Source organism: Populus euphratica, unplaced genomic scaffold (assembly GCF_000495115.2).
Source record: "Populus euphratica unplaced genomic scaffold, PopEup_1.0 scaffold5.1, whole genome shotgun sequence".
Lineage (NCBI taxonomy): Eukaryota > Viridiplantae > Streptophyta > Magnoliopsida > Malpighiales > Salicaceae > Populus > Populus euphratica.
This window is the reverse complement of record NW_011499848.1, coordinates 2,839,751-2,863,654: the sequence shown is the minus strand read 5'-3', so window position 1 is coordinate 2,863,654 and position 23,904 is coordinate 2,839,751. Positions and strand designations below refer to the sequence as shown.

Below are 23,904 nucleotides of genomic sequence, written 5' to 3'. Positions count from 1 at the left end.
TAGCTCTAATTAGAAACATCACATTATCCAATATTTGAATAACTATTTTCTACAACTGTTTTTCTCTTCCTTTGCTTCCAATAAATCGTAAATGTTTTTTACCTAATTTATAATCACAATATCCATGTGTGAATAGTTTCTACTTCATACTCCTTTGTTTTCGAGGCTTTACTCTAATTAATAACACCACAATATCCTGTAATTATATAATTGCCCTTCATGTTTACTTAAGTTCAATATCTTTAAAAAGACCAATTTAAAAAATAATAATATATATATTGATAAAACTGATGAACTTACTAAGAGAATACACACAAATAAACTCACCATAACTTGAATTGTTAAACAAGTTCAAGGTTGGACTGCCCCTTTCGCACACGAATGGCGCCTGTAGCTCTAAATGAAAAGGAACCATCGGGAGTTTGGGCATTATTAGGGAGGCCTAGAAACATCAGACCTTTTCTTTTTCGTAGTCTGAATTGCATCATACTGAAGTGGTTGTAACCGATAAAGTCTGGCCCCTAAATTTGGTTTCTCAATGATGATATAAAATCCTTCCGCGTTGACTATTACTACTATGAAAGTATACAAAATGATCGCAAAAACCTCCACAAAATCAGCAGATAAAGAACCCGTGCATGGGATCTAACTATATGATATAGTCTATATCAGTCTTGAAAGCATTTCTAAATGTCCTAATTAGAGCTTTGATTGATGGACAGATAAATCTCAGTCTCTCCACCTGTGGCAACAATTCGGGTTGCAGCACACAAAAAACAGCGTCCTAGAAGTTGCCTGCAAAATTGAAGAAAACACCACATCAGAAGTTAAAAGAATCAATCGCTGCTTCATGAATTTACTGTCATTCAAAGATTACAGCAAGTTCATTGATTAATGATCCTAATAAGCACATTTGATTAGTAAATAAATTCTAAATAAAAAACAAAGATCTTAAATAGATGGTACTGTCCAATGCTTGCTTACACAGATGCACCAAAAAAAGAGTTGAAAACGAATTAATAATAGACATCTGCAATCATAATGGCAAATCAGAGGCAGGTACATACATGGATAAGAGAGAAGATGACAGCCAATTGTGAGTTTCTCACTTTCCCAGCAATGGATTCTACCATGCACTTCAATCTTAATGGAAAGTGTCAAAAGCTTGATTTTTAGAAAGGGTGGCTGTATGTTAGAGTATTAATAAAGGCATTTTCTGCCAACATATATGAAAGAGATCTTTCAAGAAAATACCATCTCAACCACAATTCCTGCTGCAACCACGATGAGCAACTTCTAACAGGGTGTCGCTGTAGAGCAGTAAAAGACGAGACGAGTAGCTAGTCTTTAATGTAAATATAAATTTTACCCGAGACATATAGGGCAATCCATGACACATAAACCAATGAGAAATGATGAAACAAGCATGTGAAGAGAGGAAAAACACGGAAACTCTTCAGTACATGCTAATCTAATCTCATTTGTATTGGAAGAAAAGAAACAAAGAATGTGCAATCCTGTCAAATTAAAAAGAATAGTGCTTCTGTTAACAAGGCACAGAGCCCTTTCCTTTTCACTTCATCCATAGGATATGCCAAAACCATCTCCAATGTGTTTCTGTTCAAGTATCACTAACACTACATCCTTCAACTAAATTTGCATGTCAGAAACCCACAAACAACACGTGGCATTGTGTTAGATAAAGCATACTCATCCTCTTCAGTTGCAAATATGCCATAGCAACCTTTCACACAGATACCCCTAAAAATCAAACCTAGGTCATATCCTACCGTGTTTCCCCTTTATTAATGCCTACGTTTTCCGCTCGTATTCAATCTGGTTTTGGATATAAACTTTTTAAAATATTTTCAAAATAAGCACAGCCGCTCATCAAAATGACGCAAACAATTTTTTGCCAAAGACCAATTAACAAGCGCACCAAAAAAGAATCTTTACAATGCTAACAGACCCAGATACCATTTTTTTAATAAAAAAAATAGAACATATTCCTATTGGCATTAAATAGCATAAAAAAATGGTACTGGCCTGGAAGAAGACAGCTTCAGGATGTTTGCAGACAGTGCAAGTAACAGCTTTAGTGCGAGGAAGAGTAGGGTCAGCAGCTACATGTAATACCTGAGTTTTCTCTGCTACTGAGTGATGCACCTCTTTCAGTACACACAGTTATTATCAGCCACTTGCTGGGAAAAAAAAAAAGGTTAGGGTTTTTCGTTTTAATAAATAATGGGTTTAGTTTTAAATTGAATTATGAATAGCCTAAACTAAACCTGGTGATCACTGATCACAGTTGCGGAAAGCGTAAAGGAGGATTTTTTGGTCTCTGTCTTCTCTAGGGTACAGAATGTTGTTGCTGCAAAACATTCAATCAATTAAAAGACCCGAAAACAAACAAAATGTGAGTCTTCGAACAAGATAACTGGTGTTGTTACCATTCACGGAAAGATTTCATGGTACTCATCTAGCAGCTGCTTTTCTTTGTTATCGAGAAGTATTCTAGGCGAGGGAAAAATATTTGTTTTCGTCCTTGCGCTAGAACTGTGCGGAGGATGGAATTATAATTTGTTTGTGGTTGATTTTTAAATTATTTTTTATATTAAAATATATATTAGTAATATTTTTTATTTTTAAAAAATTAATTTTAATATCAATATATTAAAACAATTTAAAATATATTAAATATACTTAATTTTAACAAAAATAAAAAATAATATTTTTTTGAATTTTTTTAAAATATAGGTTTAACTGTATTTTCAAACAGTCCTTTAATTATAGACCTCTAATAAATTGACATGTGGTTGTTAAGCACACGAGATGTTAGTAAGTTAGCCTAGAAGACTCGTCATTTGATAGAGGAGTGGATGTGAACGACATGTTGTTCCATGATATTTCCCCAGTCTCAATTTTGGCTGGAAAAATGTCAGCCCTCTAATTTACTAAAATTTAATCAATAAATGAAGAAAAGGAGGAGGTCGAAGTTAAATTATTATGACCTTCTCAGATTGACAAAGATAATTATGGTCTGCAAGAGAGATATTTTTATTTTTTTAAAATTACTTTTAATATTAATATATGATTTAAAAATATTTGAAAAAATTAAATAAAAATTGAATTAAATAAATAAAAATTAAACAGTGCACTTGGCAAACAGGAAACATGTAAGCTTCGGCTTATAGTACCCGCAAATTAATCCCCTAGCATGCATGCAATTGTTTTGTTTATTTTTAGAAAATATTTTATAAAAACATTAATGAATAAAAAATATTTTATAGTTAATTTTTAAATTTATTTTATTTATAAAAAAATATTTTCTAACTCATAAATTTTTATAAAATATTTTACCACTAATTATCTATTTATAATATCATTTAATTATTTTAATTACCATATTTATATCACCACCATCATCATTATCGTCATCATTATATCGCTCTCTCCTCTACCACCATCACCAATAAAAAATATGTCACTTAAAAATAAATTATAAGAAGATATTTCTTAAGCAAAAAAAATAGTTTACATGTAAAATTTTTTACTACAAAAACAATTCATGGAAAAATATTTTACATACAAAATATTTACCATCTAAAAATTAAATTATTTTACACAAAACAAACGGCATAAAACACATTCTGAGTTCTGTTATATGCAGATAATATTTTGCATTTTCTGCCACGGGACTCTTCATTTCTTTGGTCATAACCCATGAATGAATTTTTATAGCATGTGATATGGATCCTCTGGATTAAAGACACATCACTTGAAACTTTCAAAGACTCAGTAAATTATAACAGAGCACTCATTTTTGTCTTTATATCACACTTGAGCACGCAAAATCCAGACATACAAGTCAATACCAAGACTTGGATACAAATGGATACGTTGCTTATTTTTTAGCCCAACAACTCAAAAGAACAGACATTTGCTTCGTACCATCTCTCTCCCCCTCACACACACAGAGACACATATCGATTATCCACTACTGAGTAGGGATATCCTGTTATTCCGCTCTCCTGGTAGGAGAGCACTGTGTTTTCAACCCATGGAAAAGCCGTTCACCGACATCCCTCCATCAATACAAATGACCTGTCCGGTTGTGAACGATGGCCCGGGCAGGCAAAGAAATGCGACAACAGAAGAGACTTCTCCTGGTTCTCCAGCACGTCCCATGGGGGTCCGATAACCAAGCTCCTTCACAACACTTTCATTTTTAAGACTCTGCAGGGAAAATGAAATAGAGGTGACGAGTCATTGATTAGGTAATTTCAGATGATCATGACGAGCCAGGCAAAGTCACCTAATGATTAATTATATGAAGTGATACAAGGTCATTTAACCTCAAAGAAAACCCAGAGAAGGCATACTCCCAAAAGAAGTAACCACACCTAGAAAAGCTAAGTTTCATACCTTCCTCCAATTATTTATTGGATAAGAACCATGCATGATCATTTCATTAAAATGTCAACAGACAACACTTACTTTACTATATTTCATTGAATTGTAAAAAATACAAGATGCAAATTTTAATCAAGGAAATGGACTTTCATCGCATGAAATGTTGAAAATAGAGGAATGATAATTTTTTTGTTAGCAGCAACTACTTGCTTGCACATACATGGAATGTATAATTCCTTGATGCCTTTTCGCTTCGAAAGAAAGAAAAGCATCTGCTGTCCTAATAGCATCCATGTTCGTACGAAATTTTAATTACATGGTCAGCAAGAATGTTAGATATAGTTTAATTCACTTCCTGACATTCACACAGATGTACCTGCATTTATAGTTTCATGTGAATAAGCATTGAATGGGAAAACAATATATGCCAAAATGGCAAATTATGCTTCCATCAGACAATTTTTTAGGTTAACCAAATTAAAGCATACACATGACAGGGTAGAGAATATTACATCTTCATTCATTGGGGTGTTGATGAACCAAGGAGCGACGGAATTAACCCTAATATTGTCTTTGGCCCATTCGCATGCCAGGTTCCTTGTGAGTTGGTTAATTGCTCCTGTAATTTTTTTGCGATCACAACAAGTTACAACATTCAGAACAACTCTTTAACTACATGCACAGAGTCTTGCAAGAGAATTAAGTACCTTTAGAGGCTGAGTATATAGGATATCCAATGTTGACAGATGTCACGCCGCAAATAGAGGACACAAAGACAATCCTTCCAGCTCCTGAAGCTTTCAAAAGTGGATGTGCAAGTTGGGACAGATGGAAAGCAGATTGGAGATTTGTATTCATCATAAATGAGAAATCCTCAGCCGTGTATTCTAAAGTTGGTTTGTATACATTGGTTCCAGCATTGTTGATCTATATATTCATCAATACAAAGTTGGTCATAATAGCCCACACTGATACTGAAGACAAGTTCTTCAAATATATGCTTACGAGAATGTTGAGTTTCCCACCAAACAGGGAGGAAACCTCCTTTATCAGATTCTCTCGGTCAGCTTGAGAGGATACATCACAGACTGATCCGCTAACTTTAAGACCCCTCTCCTTCCATTGACGTAAGCATGCATCAATCTGGCCTTGGCTCCTCGCACATGTATGAACACATGCTCCTAGGGCTGCCAATTCTTCCACAACAGCATATCTGGTTAAATTTTAATTCATAATAAACAGAAAAAAGAAAGGGGTTAGTTATGCCTGGACTGTTGATGAATTGAAAGCAACCGGCACGTATTAATACATTAATTGGCAACCCAGGTGTCCATGGACATGAGAGCGAGGGATTGGTTAAGTTTTCTGAATTTTGAGCTCGAACGTGTAAAGAATAACATGAACACATGAGAGCATTCAAATATGTAATACATAATGCATGATTTAAAAAAAAAAAACAGTCTTCCCGCGCTGGAGGGATGTTCTCTTCTACTTAAGGATAGATGCCGTTTTCGCGTGCCTAATCCATCAAACTTTTCGTAAATTATCTCTCTCAATGACATGCTTTGATGATGAAAATACACATTCAATTACTGTTGTTTCTGGTGTGATCTAGTAATTAATAAGAACAGGAACAAAAACCAAGCAAGAAAATAAAGTAAAATAAAATTTGTTAATCTGATCAAAACAACAAACAAAAAGGAAAGTAAAAATGAAGCAATGGGACAGGGAATTACCCGATCCCTTTGGTTCCACCGGTGACAAGAGCAGTAGTTCCCTGGAGAGACCATCTGTTAGTGATTTCTGGATGAGACATCTTCACTGCCTACTTGGGAGATACAGTAATTCTTTGCTTTACTTAGGAAGGAGATGGAAGAGCTGAACCAAAGGAGGTGTCTTTATTGTAGCCACCCAGTCTACTGTACTGGTAAAGGTAGACCCTCTCAAGTTGCCAGAAATATCGAGAGAAATTTGTCGTCGGTGAAGTTCCACGTTTTCCTTGCGTACTATTTGCCCTTTTTTGTTTTGGAAGTGGCAGACACATGTGGGGCTCGGTATTTTGGATAAGGAGTTGAAGGGCACCGCTCAAACGCCTTGCGTCGCCAGCTGGTCTAAATGTTAATGTCATTGAATTAATTAAACCTGCTTTAAATTTGATTATCCCAGTTTTACCTCTTAATAATAATAATAACATCAAATCTTCATACATTCAAGATATAAATTCTATATCTATAGTAATTTTTTTATTAAATTAAGTTTGTTTTGTTTCACATCTATCTAAATCAAACATGTTAAATCAGTCGATTAGGATAAGTTTTTTCTTTAAAAAATATATCTTTAAAAATGAATAATAATAATAATAATAATAATAATAATCATGTATTAATATATTTTACAGTTTCAGTACATATTTGATTCAGATGATTTATTAGTCTCAGATTTTGAAAATTACAAAAAAATAACATAATTGAAAAATAATAAATATATAAACGATACATAAATATACCATTATAGATTCTTAAATAGTTTCAAGAACATTTAAAAGGATTAATCTCATTTTAAGAATGTTTTCTTTCTTTATTTTCAAAGAAAATAAAAGAATATGTAATGTTACTTACGTTATTTGATTTAAATAACAAAAACATTGGAAGTAAATTTGACTATTTTTTTCCCCAGTTTCACTCTCTAAGTTTTAATAAATACTTTATTTATTTATTTATTGACATGCATGCAAAAGCTCCCTTATTATTTCACATGTACCCTTCTGAAGAGCTAATGCTGAGGTCATTGCATCCGCGGCGTACGTGTCATCAGCACGTCGGTAAACTCAGAAGGCACTTGTTTTCATTCACGATGCTAATGAGATAAGATTGGGGTTGTTAGCAAGCACAGGTGTTTTGGGGTACTATTTTTTTTGCTTTTAAAAAAAAAAAACAACGCCAGGTACACCTCCCTTGTGAGACACGGAACGAGTTTTCTCGGCCAAAAAAACTCCATAACGTTAAAAATTTTATCTTCATTTAAGATAAATTGGGAAATTAGTATACAAAATTAAAAAAAATGTGAATAAACATATCAGCAAGATTTTTTAATTACACAGCATACTTTTAAATGTTCCAGCTCAAATATGTGATTTTTAATTAATATCACAGTTTATAAATATAATATTTTATCAAATATTGTTTTTGAACTACAATAAAAATTTAATCAATATTGTAAATGAGAATCACAATATCAATTAATAACAAATTTCTCTCCATTTAAATCTAACAAAAAAATATTTTTTATGAGATTTATTATTTAGTTTACATGAAACATGTACGGTTGAGCATGCTTATATAATCTCATTTGTTTATATATATGGTAATAAATCGTAGTCTCATCTTGTACAACAATTTAAGATACAAGCACATAAATATATAATATTTTAAAAATATATTAAAATTAGATATTTTTACAATGTTATAAAAATAATTCTATAATCAATGTTTATCCTGCAATACAAGACAAAAATGTCATAGTTATGAATTATGATTCATGCTCTTCATGATCGTCATGCCTTTCATGGATGTCATTGTTATTTTGTATAGAAAAATTATCATTGTAATATGAACACACAACATGAGTAGATATTTATAAACTATGCATGAATTTTCATTTAGGTAAGTCTATTTCAACTTGAAATTCATTCTAATTTGTCTAGAAATAGATGAAATGATATGTCATATAGTGATTTATAATTCTAAATCGTGTAATGATCATTAACAAATTATATATGATTTAAGTAATTATTAACACAATATACAAGAACATGTGAATATGGACATTATAATGTATGTTCTATCATTTAATTTGATTATCTTTCTGAATTCTCTTACAACACCCGTTTTAATAGGGATGTTGACCAGTAATACTTTTTGCTTGGAATCAACATAATATTACAGTATAATCTCTTGATATATTCCTGTTTATTATCAATTTGATCTGAATAGATGAGAAACAAATTATTCTATGTTGAATAAAATCATTAGTTTCATGTGTCCACTTGACCAAATAACTATTATATTTGTAAAACATAATTAAATAATTCAGAAAAATTAGTTATTATATACCACAAATGAATTTTACACATTGAAGGTTTATAATATATCTTCGTTAAATTTTTTTCAATAGCTTTGAGGGACTGATAAAAGTGTGACATAAACATAAATTCTGGTTAACTGCTCATCAATATTTGTTTTTTTTTTTAAATGCTAATTTAAAACAAAAACTTCAAAACTTCTCGTAGCTGGCTTACGAGTACTATCAGCAATTCTGATAGCCTACAGCACCTATGGCAGGATTCTGAACTAATGTCATAATGGGATTCTGAAGCTAAAACAACACAAGTCTGTATTTGCATCGGTCATATTTGGATTCAGGGGTGAAATAACACAAGTCCATATGCATCAGCATTGAGATCTTTAAATTCTGGGTAGACAAGTTTCAATCTCTCCACCGATGCCCGCAGTTTGGGTTGCAGCAGACATAAAACATTGTCATGCCCTCATCTCTCGAGGTTGCCTGTATATTAACACAAACACAATATTACAAGAAATACTGCGTTGTCTTAGTAAAAAAAATCATTAACATTAAAAAAATAACACCCCAAAGGAATTGATATTCTACCACTTTTCTCTACAGTCCTTGAAATAGATTTCCTCAATATCTTATAATCCCTATTCCTCACCCTCCTGCACTGCCGTGCCAACAGGCCAAGGGAAGAGAAAATCTGGGCTAATATAAACTATGTGGAATACCCTAATCAACTATTGCAAGAACCCTTGGCGTTTCTGAAAACTAAAGGCAAAGTCTTGGTGTCACTTATAGTACTCCTATACCGAAGAACAATAATTAAGATAGGGAGCTGACCTGTAAGAATACAGCTTCCCCATAGCCGCATACAGCACAACAAACAGATTTAGTCCGAGGCAGAGCAGGGTCTGAAGCCACATCCTGCAACACTTGTGTGTATTCTGCAGCATAGTGATATATCTCATTTCTGTAGACACGATTATTACCAGCAACCTCCTGCAACGTTTTAGAAAAGTTATTAGATAGGCATACCCTACAACTTAATTTTGCTTTGGTTAAAAGCTAGAAGCATGCCGGAGTCAGTCAAACATGTAGTATAACCATTAACCTGTGACTCAAGGATTGGAACTGTCTTAAAATTTTCAACTTTTAGTTCACGCCTCAACAATTATTCATATTTAGAAATTATCTCTTAGAAGTTGAAGGAGGAAAATCAATATATTACCATATTTCCCATCTATCATTGCTATATCACTTAACACTGCAAAGTGGATCAATCATCAGATGCCACCCAGCTAGATGATCAGAGAACATGGTCACACAAGAAAGATAAAGAGTTTCAAATAACGCACTTAAATAAAGGTTAGGAAAATCTTCCAGCTTGTTCCATCACCCATTCGATGAGCAGTATTGATGGCGCCTTCTCTAAATTGTACTGTCTTCTCCGCATATCCATCGGGGAATCTAGATGGAGATCAAGTCTCACTTGTCTGGATTTGGATGCTACTTTCCTAAGCTTACAATTTTGTCTTCCAATGTTTTTCATGTATGTTTCATTCCTCCAGAGTTCCTAATATCTCCCTACTTCTATGTTTGTTTGATTCATCCCATCAACACATCTTAATCCTTACAAAAATGATTGAACAAGGAATCAATTTGATGCTTTCAAGGAAAAAAATGTAACGTGGCTGGTTTTCTTACGAATAGTAATCATTTCTATCGAAGTTACTTGTATCAGTGAAGAAGAGAGGGAGGGACCTGGTGATCACAGTTGCGGCATGCATAGAGGAGAATCTTCTGCTTCTTGTCTTCCTTGGGATAGAGAATGTTGTTGCTGAAATTTACAAAATCCACAAACAACCTTATTTAACAAAAACAGAGTCCTGAACGAGAACATGCTTATGCACAGATACGATGGCGATCAATACTGGCCATCAACAGCAAAGTTGCAATATCTACCCTTGTGGGAGCTTTCAGAGAGATACTCTCTTTGGGGGTATTTTGCAGTAAACTTAATTAAGATTTAAAATCAGGCGTTGGCAGATATTTAATCCTAGATGAGATATACTAGAATCATATTAGATCCCGTCGAATTGAGAAATTTACGCTGAATCGACTTTTAAGAATGAGGGCTCCCCCACTTACAACCAGCATGAGTAAATGCTCACAGACCTAATGGAAAGTTTGGAAAGTTGCGCACTATTGAATAGCTAACATGGTGAAGAAGTGGAGAAATTGAAGTTAAATAAAGTCCTGATATTCGTTGTTAATCACAATTTATCTACTCCTGGATAAGTTAGGACTAGGTTTGCTCTGAATGAATAGCAAGAAAGGAGAGGCTAGCCATTGAGGGCAGAACTTGTATACATCCATTCTAAAAGATGCTTCTTTTCAACCTCTTCCTGCAAACATAAAAGCCGTTTCACAACACCATATAACTGACCTTATTTCGACTTTGTTCATTCTGTTCCTTCTGTTTTATCTACTAATAATGCTGCCAGAAAAGGGGAGAAATATCCAGAGGCTATGGAAAAGTGACGGACTAGCCCAACTTCTTTTAATACTGTTTATATTACGATAAGAAACAACTGGAAAGTCAAAATTCAGACAATATCCGGTGACACGGTAGACGCTTCTTCCATGTTCTAAAGAGGACACGCTAGCGCTGCTTTAGGAACTGTGCGGATACAAGGATGCGGGGTCTTTACAAGGGCTTTCAATCCTTGAACCAAATTGGGTCCTATATATGTTCAGCACTTCAGCCCAGCTAGGCTAGAACTTGGATGCTCGTCTCTTTACTAGCAAAGCAAACTGCCTGCTTGTTCTCTAGATTAACTCAAAACTGTTCCAACATGATTTCCTGAACGCGTATGATTTAATTGGATTTCGACCGAGTTTAATTCGTTTCTTTGCGAGAACTACATCTTCAATTACAAGAAACAATCAAGCATAAGAGCCTTCAATGGCTATTCCATTTTGTTCTTAAAACTCTCGGCAGAATTGCCGGTCTATTCCCTGCCAAAGTTTTGCAGGACACAGACATAGCGCACCACTACTTGAGAAAGGCAATGTAAGCTATGCAGTTAAATGAACATAACCATAGTTCAGCAGTGCAATAAAATAGACAGTTTAAAACCTAGCAACACAACAGATTCATGCAAAAAGGAAAAAAAAAAAAAACTTCCCAGACATTAGAAATGGTAGAACCACCGAGTAGTTATGGCAAGAACTTATACATGGCTTCAGGTCTGAGTAGCAGGTCAAATTTGAGTACTGCTAAACCACAAGAATGGACAACCAGTTGAGATGATTCGAAAAAGGAAGTAAGAGCATACACAATTTAGTTCACCACTGACAACAGTTTAACAACAAAAACCACTAGTGAGCGAAAACGACCAGCAAAAGTGCATTCCACAAACAACCATTTGTAACGAGAGCGGATGGCATGCCATAATTCACAGATCATATTCCTGACTACCTTACAAAACCAAGTCTAGGAACAACCGAAACTGTTACAAGTTTAAAATATTTAAGGAACAACAACTTAGAATTATTACATAACAAAGAAAAAGAAAGGAAAACAAGGACATGAAAGAAAACACACCAACTAACTTATTTCACTTAATCTGTCAAATTGGCCCTGGGTCCTAATGTGAGCTCCAAAGCTACCGCTGAGTACAATCTGACTGAACCTCATGTTCCTCGAGCCAAACACACCAGACAAGACACACTGCTCCTTCCTGCTTGATTGAGTCGCTTCATCTCCTCCTGCTATGCCTCCTCTTCCTCCTGCTGCTCTTGTCATCAGAATCAGATTCCGAATCTGAGTCGGAATCAGAAGACTCGTCAGAGGACGAGCTATACCTCCTCCGCCTCTCCTTCCTCTGCTTCCTCTTCTTCCTCCTCCTCCTCCTCCTCTCTTCCTCCGAAGCAGATGAACTGTACCCCGAACTACTTTCCTCCTCGGAAGACTCGGACCCTGTCACGGACGACGACCCACTATCTGTCTCAAAAACTGAAGCCTCACTGTTAGTCGCAGAATCCGAATCTGACCTGTGCTTCCTCTTACTCTTCTTCTCCCTCTTTTGCCCCTGGTTATCCTCCCCCTCCGGATTCTCCAAATCGTACGAAATAGAAACCTTCATCCTCAACTTAGGATTCTTAAGCTGTTGAGTCCTTGATGGTCTAGACATATAAACCCTCTCATTCTTACACTCATAAGTCCAATGTCCAGTTTGAAAACACTTCTGACACTGCGCATTGCCACCAAAACCTTTTGACATAGAATTAAGATCTTTTCGCTCACCCAATCTCACTGCCTTTTCCGTACTCATTAAATACATTTGCCTTTTCGCTTCTCGTTTCTCTTGCCATCGGCTCGGCCCTTCTTCTTTTTGCCCATAAGCATTTACATTACGAGCAGCAGCAGTTGCCGCCCGTTCAGCTTGGGCTCTACTTAACCCTTTTGCCGCACTCAAGGCTGCGGCCTTGATCCTCTCCGCCGCAACTTGAGATTTCTCTTCTTTCTTACTCGACATGACTTATAGATCCCTACTAAAGTAATACCGAATCCTTAAAGCACCTGCGATGATAAATATAACAAAGCTAGGATTTTTTTTTTCTGTGAAACTAACCTCGAAAACCCTAATTTATGCGTTAATTACCCAGCAATCGATGACAGAAAAACGAGATCGAGAGATCACAACCAAACCCTAATCTCGAGAGAATTTAATGCCAAAAACCCTAATTTTGTGAGAGAGAGAGAGAGAGAGAGAGCTGCATACCATGAAGATCGCGTTATTATTTGTCGGAGCCTGGTTGAGATTTAACCGAGCGAGAATGAGCGTCGATGATATAAATATAGAGAGAGAAATCTACGGCGGTCAAGATTTGAACGGGCCCATCATCAGCCCAAGTAACAGGCCTGATATCGGCAGTTAGCCCATCCTATTCTTGGGCTACCTTTTGTATTTTGAGACGAGGGACAAATACGTCGTCGGGGAATGGAAAAAATTAGAAAAATTGTTCGGTCAGTCCACTCGGGCTGCATAATAAATGGTTATTATAAAAATGTATATGGCTGCAAAATCTGTTATTCTCTCCTCACATAAGAAAAGGCATCATTTCTACACCTCACACAAACTCATACCTTTACGCTTTATAGTTTAAACAATGCCTCATGCATGATGACATGCGTGGTATTTTCTTTTAATATAGATTCAAGTTGTTGTGATTTTAATTTATTTATTTATTTATTATATAATAAGTAATGATTTATTTTTTAATGATTTTAATTAATTCATTTATCATATAACAGGGAGAGTTCATCTTTATTATGTTGCCCACCATCCAAGAAATCTTTCAATGAAAAAAAAAAAACACTTTGACATGTTAAAAACACCTTTCAGCACGATTCATAAAAATTTTAATATCCAAACAAATTTATAACTGTAGTTATGTAAAAAATTATAGTCATGAAAAGAACCTACCATTGTAAGAATTAAGATACTTTGATAGTAGAAAATAATTTTTAGTCATTCGAGTTCAAATTTTCAATCAAGTTGAAAATTAAAAGAGACATGTATTTTACTATTTTTTTCTAGTTCATTTACTGTTTGTCCTTCTTTTTTTTAATTTAATTCAGTTCTTATGATGTTAAAAAAATATCTCATATTGTGTTGATGCTTGATTTTGCAAAAAATAATTGAAATTTCCTCTCTTACAAAAGACTAAAAAAAAAGGGACTAGAATTGAAATTGAGAAAAAAAAATATAGTCCTATTATATGACAAAGAAGAAATAAAATGTGTAAACCAAGGAGATTGAAGAAAAGAAAAAATACTTGGAAAAGAAGAAAAATTGGTTGCTAAAGCCATGCCTCCTTGAAAGGAAAGCTTTGTCGTGATAATTTCAATGACACCATAAAAGATTGCCATTAAAGGTTGGAAGAAGTTACACGTAACTCCCTGGTGTTTGCGACTCCTCTTGCCTGTGCTAGGTATTTTTTTGCCTTTTTTGGTTAATTTAGTTCTTTATTATCTTATAACTCTTCAATTTAATCCTAAGTTTCATTCCAACCAAGGCTAAAGTCTTTTTTTTCCCTTCAATATAGTCAATGATTCTCCAATAACTCTTGAAATTCATCCATTTCAAACCCAATGAAGCCTCGTCTAAAAAGAAAAGGAAAGGAAGGAAAAAGAAAAGCAATAGAGAATTGATTTAGTTCATTGTGATCATGTTTATAATTTGGATTGTAAATTTGATGAGTTAATCAAGAATCAATTAATATGCTATTGTCTTAAAAAGAGAGAGAGAGAGAGATGTTATCTTGTTTTTGAAAAGCAAACCATATTTTTACAATTCATTTGAGTTGTTTTTTTGACTTGACAAAATAATAGGGTTGCATTGTGACAACTTCCACACGGTTAATTTAAGACTCAGGCTTGATAAGGGATCAATTAGAAAGGTTTCAAAGTTACTTATTAGATCGGGTTTAATGATAAATTTGTTTATTTTTTATTAAAAAGAAGGTTGCTTAAAAATAAAAATAAAAAAGTCAGATAACATTGTCTTATAATTTCTAGTTCATTTATTGTTTGTCCTTTTTTTATTTTTTTCTATTTAATTCAGTTCTTACACGATGCATTTAAATGAGATTAGGCTTTATAATTTGATTTGATTAATTTGGTATGAGGCTCTCATGATGTTGAAAAAATATCTCATATTGTGTTGATGCTTGATTTTGCAAAAAATAATTGAAATTTCCTCTCTTACAAAAGACTAAAAAAAAAGGGACTAGAATTGAAATTGAGAAAAAAAAATATAGTCCTATTATATGACAAAGAAGAAATAAATTGTGTAAACTAAGGGGATTGAAGAAAAAAAAACTCGGAAAAGAAGAATAACGGGTTGCTAAAGCCATGCCTCCTTGAAAGGAAGGCTTCGTTGTGATAATTTCAATGACACCATAAAAGGTTGTCATTGAAGGTCGAAAGAAGTTACATGCACCTCCCTGGTGTTTACGACTCCTCTCGCACATGTTAGGCATTTTTTTGCCTTTTTTGTTTGATTTAGTTTTTTATTATTTTATAACTCTTCAATTTAATCCTAAGTTTCATTCCCACCGAGGCCAAAGCTTCTTTTTTTTCCCTTCAATATAGTCAATGATTCTCTAATAACTCTTGAATTTCATCCATTTCAAATCCAATGAAGCCTTGTCTAAAGAGAAAAGGAAGGGAAAAGAAAAGAAAAGAAACAAAGAATTGATTTAATTCATTGTGATCATGTTTATAATTTGGAATGTGAATTTAATGGGTTAGTCAAGGATCAATTAATATGCTATTGTCTTAAAAAAAAAAAAGATAGAGATGTTATCTTGTTTTTGAAAGATAAACCATATTTTTACAATTTATTTGAGTTGTTTTTTTGATTTGTTAAAATAACAGGGTTGCATTGTGACAACTTCCACGTGGTTAATTTGAGACTCATGCTTGATAAGGGATCAATTGGAAAGGTTTCAAGGTTGCTTATTAGATCAGGTTTAATGACAAACTTGTTTATTTTTTATTTAAAGAAAGGTTGCTTAAAAATTAAAAAAAAAAAAGTCAGATAACATTGTCTTATAATTTTTTTTTTCTAGTAAGAGCGAACAACAAAAATAGCTTTGGTCAAAATATCTCACTTTTTTATTTCAGTTTTAGAAAAATTTAAGTTTAAGGTCCAATTTAAACAACTTGTCAAACTTCATGACTATTACTGTAGAAGCCTAATAGAAAACTATAGTACAGACCCCACTTGAAGCGTAAAAGCCTATTTATAGATCTTTCAACCCCTCTATCTCATATGTTGTATTTTGATGCGTGACACGTGGACAATTTATTTTCTTATTTCAAATGTTACCATTTCGTTGCGGATTTTTTTGTATTAATTTTGCATTAGATTAATTTGTGTGTATTTTAATTAATTTTATAAATTTGAAAACTAATAATTATATAAATTTTTAATAATTTTAAGATTTATAAGATTTGAATTAATAATTTTTATGGAATAAATCTAAGATCTGAAGAATTAAAATGAGATTGTTATTGTTGTTATTTGAACCTGACGTGACAATGATTCCAGAAAGCAACTACGTTGTTTTTCTGACAGAGGCTAGAAGTAGCGGGAGATGAGAGGAGATGGCGGGTAAAGGCTTCGACAGTAGCATGCCCGACAACATACTTTAAATGTTTTTGTTTCATTGTTGATTGGAGTCCCTCCTTTTATTTCTCTTCTTCCCTTCTTTGTTCCTTGTTAGCACACAGGCACGACAAACAGATCCATATTGCTGGCACAAATCCATCTATTTTTATGTTTCATTGAAGAAAAAATTGTGTGAAATGATTTTGAACAAGAGACTCTTTAGCCTCTTCAAAACTCCAAGGTTAGTCATTTCTCTCAAAACTTGATCGTGTTCAAGGTTATTATATATGATCATACAAGGAGGGTTTTTAGAGCTTCGAATTGGTTTTGAGGAAACATGTATAAATAAGAATGTATTTACTAAAATTAAATTAAAAAGATATTCAAACAATAATAATTCAAATTAAATTAACTAAAAAAACAAAAAGAAAAGTGTAAAGTTCAAGACTTAATAACCTAATGTCAAATGAAAATAAAAAATAAAACTTTAAAAAATACAATGCCAAAGAAAAAAACATGAGTTAGCTCAGGGTAATTTGATGAACCAACAACCCTAGAAAAAAAAACACAAAAGGATGACCTAGGTGAAAAAAAAAAAGTTCAATAAAAAAACATCAAGTAAAATCTTGATTCAATTCGAGTTAACTTTACCAACCTGCTTTCAAAATAATCAAACAGTAAGAAAAGTGAAAAAATGACAAAACTCAAATGCAAATAATTAAATGTAAAATAATTAAATTATAAAAAATTATAAAAATTCAAGAAAAAAATTTGAGTCAACTCGGGTTAACTCGATTAACCCCCATATGTGACATGAAATTAGAATAAAAAAAAATAGATTTTTAAAAGAGAGACCTAACAAAAAAAACCCCAGTTAAATTAAAAAAAATATTGTAAACGAAAATGAAAGATGACATAGATTAACTTAACTAGCCCACTGTTAAAATAATAAAACAAAAGGAATAGAAGCGAAAAAATGATAAAACTTATGAGCAAATAATTTAATGTAAACTAATAAAATTAAAAAACAAATTAAAGTCATAAAAAATTAAAGAGAAAAAAATAAATAAACTCAAGTTAATTTGACTGATCCACCACTCATGACATAAGATTAGGATAAAATTATTAGACTTCCAGAAAAAGAACATAACTAAAAAAACTAAAGTTAAATAAAAAACATTAAGTAAGAAAATGTAAGTTAACTAAGGTTAAATATTAGACTTCCAGAAAAAGAACTAAAGTTAAATAAAAAACATTGAGTAAGAAAATGTAAGTTAACTAAGGTTAACTTGATTAACCTATATTTGAGATAACTGAATAAAACAAATAAAAAAAATCATATAATTTAAGAGCCAATAATTTAATATGAAAAAATGAAATTATCAAAAAAAAAATAATTTTATAAAAAAATAAAAAAAGATCTAAAACAACCATAGTTAACTTGTCTAATCTATTATATAAAATATAAGATTGTGATAACTCAACAAAAAAAAAAAATCCAATAAAATTAGAGGTCTAGTAACCAAAATGTCAAATGATAATTTAAAAAAACAATCAATTTTCAATAAAGATGCCTTATTGGAAGGTAATTATAAAAAAATAAAAAAGTAAAATATATAACCATAAAAACAATTTAAAATCCTAAACCAAACATGGTATAAAAAAATAAAAGAAAATAATTGAAGATTAAATTGGAAAATAAAAGAACTAAGAAAATAATTTTTTTTTTGAGAAAGTGATAACCAAAATTGAATGAAAACTAAATAAAATTAATTGTTGAGGTATAAAATAAAAAAATAAGAATATAGAAATTAAAAGAACATGATAAAAAATAAATGCAATAAATAAAGCAATTAAAAATAGAAAGATCAAATTAAATAAAGAAATTAAACTGAATAAATTATTTAAGAATAAATTTTTTTAAAAAAATAAAAAGCATCATAAGCCAGATAAAGTTAATAAACAGTAATTAAACCGAACTTTAATATTTGCATTTTTCCAAATAACATTAATTTGTTTTTTGTGTTTAGAACCAAAGTAAGATGCCCAACTGCTTGCCTATTTCAGTGCCAGGCATTTGACCCCGATTAAAACACGAGATGAACTCGATAGATAAAGTTACATGCATAGATTATTATTTTTTTTTTAATTTCTGGCTAAAATAGATTTTAAACTAATTAATAAAAAAAATATAACTTCCAATTTACAATTGAGTCAAAAGTTTTTTAAACTGGCTATATCGAAAAAGATGTTTTAAATTATTTTTACCAACTATATCTTATCTTAAATTTATTTTTCCTCGGACACTAAACACTGTTACTAAATTAGAAAATCTAAAAAAAACGGGGAAAAGGAAAAAACATCCGTTCAGTACTGCCCACCCCAAAATGAAGGAATCCATAAAAGGGCAGGCCAAAACCTCCATTAAAGGATCACAGATTATGATAAAACATCCAGTTCAAAAAGATATCCTAGTAAGAACATTCTTAAGACACCAGCAACAAGTCAAGTAGTGTGCTAAATTGGAAAATGGCAGCCAGGGTTTGATATGAGACGCCACCAGTCTCTCACAATTTCCTTCTCAGAATATCCCTGAAAGAAGATTTGCAGCAGTGGAGATCGCAGCTCCAGTGATGGCACATTGCACAATCTGCTCATGGGATCTGTCGTCTGCTGTCAGTGCCAGTGCCACACCTGTTATTGCTCCAGCCACTGCACTGTTTTTCTGCACCAAATTTCGAGGGAAGTGCTTAGTATTGATTAACAATTGAAAAGGGCAGAAACCTGCCTGATGCAAAAGACCTGACACGACAGCATGTGGGGTGGCAAGCACCGGCAGGTAAACGGCAGCTTTTCATTATATTGCTCAAGAGAAAAGCCTCGGTGGTGAAGTCGGGCCATCACGGTACTGATACTTATCTCGATCAGTATTTGTGGGCCAAATTAAAATTAGTCTTGCACTTCTAATCGAGAACCATGATGCTATTTCCCATCAGAAAAGGGGAAAAAAAAATGAAGCAACGATAACAGAACACACTGCTCATGATGCTTTACAATCTTTGGTGTAAATACTAAATAGTTGGTGCAGCAGCATGTGCCCAGAAAATTGTTTGTCATACGTCAAAAGACAGTAGATAAATTTATTTGTGCCCCCTAAAGACCTTACCCAATCATGAACTCCACGAGACTCCCTGAGTCCATAAGTGAGGCCGGAATACACTCCTGCTGCGAGTCCTGAAACATTGAGAAAACAGATCTTGTGAAGGCATTTTTAATGTACAATTTTTCCTTTTAACACCCGCGTGTAGTAGAAAATCCTCACTCGCTACTATGCGCAAATGCCCCCATGAACCACATTGCAAAATATATATGATTATACTAAAGACCTAGTTAGCTCTAAAGAATCATATAACAAGATATTTTCCACCCCATTGTATGAACAAAACTAAACGAAATGATTCATTTATTAAATGTATTCTCACCCCATTGTAAGGATTCCTTTCCAGTGTTCCTCACCTATGAAACAAAAATAACAAGGCAATGTTACTCAGAGACATAGCAGTACTCAAAATACATAGCATGGAAAAGCTGTAGATGCAACAGAAAGAAAGAGTTTATCTAAAGCATATCTATTATTCAAGGCAAACATTTGGGTGGCACTACCACAGGAGCGTGTCCCTAATCTGAAACAAGGTCTGCAATACAAGTACGACAAGTAGGATTTGAAACTCACCAAGGCTTCAAGGGATTTTCTGTTGGTTTCACCTGTGAAACACAAAGAAAACTAAATTAACACCGTAAGGCAGTGTCAGCCATAATATGTTCAAAACATGTCATAATTTGTTCCTGCATCAAAATCATAACTACCAATGCCAGTATCTAGCAAAGTAAACTTAGTGGCTACATTTAACACTTCAAGATCTGAAAGAACAGGATGTCTACCTCCGAGGTCAGGGAAACGATGGCGCTTCTTGCCATCAACAGAAATCTCCGCTGGCAAACCACCACTTGACTCCAATCCAGCACCTAAGCATAATTATTGACACGCGCATCCACATACATAGCATGAATCAAACAACAGGACGTTATTCCAACCCAAAAATAAATAAATAAATAAATAAAGCTATAATCAAAATTAAATGTTCTCATCGCCACCTTCAATGGCTGTGAAATAAGCCTCCCTAGACACCGCTTGAATTGCTCCAATCTGAATGACCAACATGGTATTGTTAATTTTAGCTAAAGTTCGGCATGCAACACGAACACCACCACTACATGCATCTACAAACACTAACTACTACCAATTCATCACCATGAACATGATTTCATTAGATAGCACTCGTGTTCGGCACCCTCATTCTTGAAAAAAACAAGAAGAAGAGAAACTAAAAATTAATCAAGTAATTAAGTTTACCCCAGCGGCCTTGACAAAACTCTCGGCAATACGGTTTAGGAGAGGGTGACCAAAGTCGAAGAAGCTACTTTTATCAAAGTGACGGATTTCATCAACAAATGACCTCGTTTCCAAGTTGTGGCTCATCTTTCCTTTCACTTGTCTACGCAGACACCAAGATTCCACAGTAAGCGATGATGATAAGGAAAACAAAAACAAACACACAAATACTGAAGAGATGCAAGCAAGCTACCGACTGCAAGTATGGGCTAACGAGGACACGTGTTTTGGAGAGCAGGTTTACGTGTCTGCTTCTAGTGACGAGAATCCTTACCTGGCGGCGATTCCTAGGATCTTAATATTATTTTGCGCCCCATGTGTCGGTAATTCCATTAAGTATTTTATTTTTAAAAAATATTTTTAAAAGTATTTTTTTAAAACTAATATTTTTTTCAATATTTTCAGATATTTTAATTAATTGAAATCAAAAAATAATTTTAAAAAATAAAAAAAATTATGCAATTTTTATTAAAATAAATATTTTAAAAAACGACCATTACAAAACTTTCCAACATCCTTATTTACAGCATGTTCTGTTGTTTTACTGGTTTTAAATAACAATAATGAAACCAAACATACCATAACCTAGTACAAAGCTAAGCATTAATTAATTATTTGTGATGTTAAAATCATATGAACACACATCCACTAATAAATAATATGGAGCCATTTGCCTTACGTTAGGAGTGATTATTTAAATGTAAAAAATATAATTATAAGATAAATCAGAAGAAAAAACGCGGTCATGAGAAAGACTTGAATTAATTATCGTCCAAGGCTGCTTCTCAAGCTCACATTTTGGTTTCCACGCCATACAGCTAGCTAGCTAGCACCATCTAGCCCCCGTTCTTCCCTTGATCAATCCCTTGTTGCCGGGGGCGATCGCCACCGCGTCCTTGAGTTTTCAGTTGTGTATCTATTGTGATCAGAACTCAGATGATTGATTATTAACAATTAACAAAGAAAACTAGGTGTCTGCGATGCCGGTTGCTGGAAGCGATTGATGGGTATATGGATGTGTTTTGTATCCTGCCAAAAACCTAAATCGCTTCGAAGGAAAATGGATTTTCACCGCAAGAGAAAGCCGATCTGATGTCTTCTACTTCACTTCTTTTGGGGTTCACTTCGGCCTTCCTCTTATATTGACCAAAATAATCTGCCCATCTCTTATGGTGTTTTATAGCTTGAAAATTCCTTATGGCATCATTTCACATGTTAATTTAGATTTCCAAGACATAAGCAAATCAATTTGGTCTCACTTCCTTGGTATGTTGTCTGTGTTTCTTTAACTTCACTTACAATGTGGCATGTCAAGTGTTTTCTCAATATATTATATATTTTTAAATAGAAATGAGCATAATGTAATCAGTTCATACTAGTTTAAGGTCATGATTTATATTTATTTTTAGAATAGCCAAATAAATGTTTAAGTTTCATATATATATATATATCAACCAAGCATTAATTGAAAATGATGTAGCTAAAAAGTAAAGCATCATATCTGAATTTAGAAGTCATGGCGGGTGAAACCAGAGAAGAAAAAACGAGAGATGGAAGTGTCTCAAACTCAAAATGAAGAAGTGATAGAGAATTATCAATAAGATGTTGGGTCTTGGGATCCCTGTCTCTCCATTCACATCTCTTGATTTTAGGATTCCCCTCAATAGTGCTTCGGTTAGTTGTTGCTGGATTTTTTTTCAATTTTTTTTTTGGGTGACAAAAGATGGAAGAGTTTATTTTCTTTCTTGTTACATATCTCCTCCCTTTTGCTTTCCTGTTGTGATTGTGCTGTGCAGGTGTTGTTGTCTCGGGTCTTTCCTCTACCAGCCATTGTTTCTTGGGTCTCTAAACTGGCAAACTCCCATTGTTTTTATTTATTGTGATGAAATCTGTAATGGAAGACTTTTCAATTTCCAAAGCAATTCTGATCAAAAGTGCAATAAAGGGATAAAAATGAAGGTTTAGTTAGTGCCTTGATCTGTGCTCCATTTGGTATCCGATAGTGATTTTTCAATTTCCAGATGCATCCTATGACTTGCCTTTGGTATCCAAAAAGAGCCATTCGGCTTCAAAGACGAGGGAAAGCCAGGTAAGTCTTCGATCGACTCCTTTGTTCTCAAATTTAAAATCATTTCTCTTTGCGTTGTACCCTTGCATGACACCCTTTCCCCCCCAGCGATTTAGCTGCCCATTTGCAACTTTTCATCGTCCAGAACAATTCACAGGCAACGTGTTTCGAGGCCTACAAAAATTGCCTTGAAAGTGATAGTCTTTGAAGAGTCAAGTGTGTAATATTCCATGATGGAGGGAGGATTCTTTTATTTGACGGGTGTTATGTTCTTGCTTGAAAACTTGTAGGGTCATGAAACTTATCTCATTCTTGGGTATTTTTATAGGGTGTGAGTGAGACTTATACGAGGATAAATGGTGATTTGGTCATTTGGAGCATCACTTGTGAGAACAATATATGTAGCTTATTATCATCTAGGTGGTGGCCAAGTGATAAAAACTTGGTACGAGGATAAATGGTGATTTGATGATTTGGAGCATCACTTGTGAGAATAATATATGTAGCTCATAACCATCTAGGTGGTGTCCAAGTGATAAAGACTTGGGACTAAGAGGTTTGCTCCCTCTGTGGTCTCAAGTTCGAATCCTTGGTTGCTCATATGATGGCCACTGGAGGCTTACATGGTCGTTAACTTCAGGGCCCATGGGATTAGTCGTGGTGCGCGCAAGCTGACCCGGACATCCATGTTAATCTAAAAAAAAATATATGTAGCT

General features: G+C 33.6%; 4 protein-coding genes and 1 long non-coding RNA gene across 8 annotated transcripts; all 5 read right to left on the bottom strand.

The window, feature by feature from the left end:
- Positions 1-381: 381 nt before the first annotated feature.
- Positions 382-2,561, bottom strand: LOC105115046 (uncharacterized). The gene is made up of 4 exons (XR_840267.1): positions 2,451-2,561; positions 2,289-2,371; positions 2,047-2,201; positions 382-795 (listed from the first exon to the last, which is right to left on the bottom strand). It is a non-coding gene; the product is annotated as an uncharacterized LOC105115046 (long non-coding RNA).
- A 1,209-nt stretch (positions 2,562-3,770) lies between these two features.
- On the bottom strand, positions 3,771-6,352 carry LOC105115041 (tropinone reductase homolog At1g07440-like). Its single transcript, XM_011011812.1, has 5 exons — positions 6,150-6,352; positions 5,419-5,626; positions 5,121-5,340; positions 4,926-5,032; positions 3,771-4,236 (listed from the first exon to the last, which is right to left on the bottom strand). The coding sequence occupies exons 1-5, from the start codon at positions 6,227-6,229 to the stop codon at positions 4,054-4,056; spliced, it is 798 nt and encodes a 265-aa protein (XP_011010114.1). The 5' UTR covers positions 6,230-6,352; the 3' UTR covers positions 3,771-4,053.
- A 2,284-nt stretch (positions 6,353-8,636) lies between these two features.
- Positions 8,637-11,734, bottom strand: LOC105115018 (DNA-directed RNA polymerases II, IV and V subunit 9B-like). Its single transcript, XM_011011784.1, has 4 exons — positions 10,931-11,734; positions 10,246-10,321; positions 9,325-9,483; positions 8,637-8,976 (listed from the first exon to the last, which is right to left on the bottom strand). Exons 1-4 carry the CDS (start codon positions 10,948-10,950, stop codon positions 8,899-8,901), a joined length of 333 nt encoding a protein of 110 aa, XP_011010086.1. The 5' UTR covers positions 10,951-11,734; the 3' UTR covers positions 8,637-8,898.
- Positions 11,735-11,896: 162 nt separating this feature from the next.
- Positions 11,897-13,349, bottom strand: LOC105115028 (zinc finger CCHC domain-containing protein 10). 2 transcript variants are annotated; one of them, XM_011011802.1, is made up of 2 exons: positions 13,272-13,349; positions 11,897-13,069 (listed from the first exon to the last, which is right to left on the bottom strand). In XM_011011802.1, exon 2 carries the CDS (start codon positions 13,023-13,025, stop codon positions 12,246-12,248), a length of 780 nt encoding a protein of 259 aa, XP_011010104.1. In that variant the 5' UTR covers positions 13,026-13,069; positions 13,272-13,349; the 3' UTR covers positions 11,897-12,245. The 2 variants fall into 2 exon arrangements, with proteins under 2 accessions (XP_011010104.1, XP_011010096.1); XM_011011794.1 differs by having other exon boundaries at positions 11,897-13,152; positions 13,272-13,337.
- Positions 13,350-19,015: 5,666 nt separating this feature from the next.
- Positions 19,016-21,419, bottom strand: LOC105114997 (outer envelope pore protein 16-2, chloroplastic-like). 3 transcript variants are annotated; one of them, XM_011011760.1, is made up of 8 exons: positions 21,314-21,419; positions 21,082-21,223; positions 20,823-20,874; positions 20,610-20,693; positions 20,401-20,432; positions 20,150-20,183; positions 19,834-19,901; positions 19,016-19,392 (listed from the first exon to the last, which is right to left on the bottom strand). In XM_011011760.1, the coding sequence occupies exons 2-8, from the start codon at positions 21,205-21,207 to the stop codon at positions 19,249-19,251; spliced, it is 540 nt and encodes a 179-aa protein (XP_011010062.1). In that variant the 5' UTR covers positions 21,208-21,223; positions 21,314-21,419; the 3' UTR covers positions 19,016-19,248. The 3 variants fall into 3 exon arrangements, with proteins under 3 accessions (XP_011010062.1, XP_011010068.1, XP_011010074.1); XM_011011766.1 differs by having other exon boundaries at positions 21,318-21,405; XM_011011772.1 differs by lacking the exons at positions 20,610-20,693; positions 21,314-21,419 and having other exon boundaries at positions 21,082-21,307.
- Positions 21,420-23,904: the final 2,485 nt, after the last annotated feature.

Coding starts and splice junctions, on each gene's coding strand:
- LOC105115028 (XM_011011802.1), bottom strand. CDS start 13,025: ATGTCGAGTAAGAAAGAAGAGAAATCTCAAGTTGCGGCGGAGAGGATC.
- LOC105115041 (XM_011011812.1), bottom strand. CDS start 6,229: ATGTCTCATCCAGAAATCACTAACAGATGGTCTCTCCAGGGAACTACT. Junction 5,341..5,418: donor GTGGGAAACTCAACATTCTC/GTAAGCATATAT, acceptor ATGAATATATAG/ATCAACAATGCTGGAACCAA. Junction 5,033..5,120: donor TATATACTCAGCCTCTAAAG/GTACTTAATTCT, acceptor AAAAAATTACAG/GAGCAATTAACCAACTCACA.
- LOC105114997 (XM_011011760.1), bottom strand. CDS start 21,207: ATGAGCCACAACTTGGAAACGAGGTCATTTGTTGATGAAATCCGTCAC. Junction 20,875..21,081: donor GTTTTGTCAAGGCCGCTGGG/GTAAACTTAATT, acceptor TTGGTCATTCAG/ATTGGAGCAATTCAAGCGGT. Junction 19,902..20,149: donor AAAGGAATCCTTACAATGGG/GTGAGAATACAT, acceptor TCAATGTTTCAG/GACTCGCAGCAGGAGTGTAT.
- LOC105115018 (XM_011011784.1), bottom strand. CDS start 10,950: ATGAACAAAGTCGAAATAAG. Junction 10,322..10,930: donor ATGAACAAAGTCGAAATAAG/GTCAGTTATATG, acceptor TGTAAATTTCAG/CAACAACATTCTCTATCCCA. Junction 8,977..9,324: donor GGGAAGCTGTATTCTTACAG/GTCAGCTCCCTA, acceptor GTTAATATACAG/GCAACCTCGAGAGATGAGGG.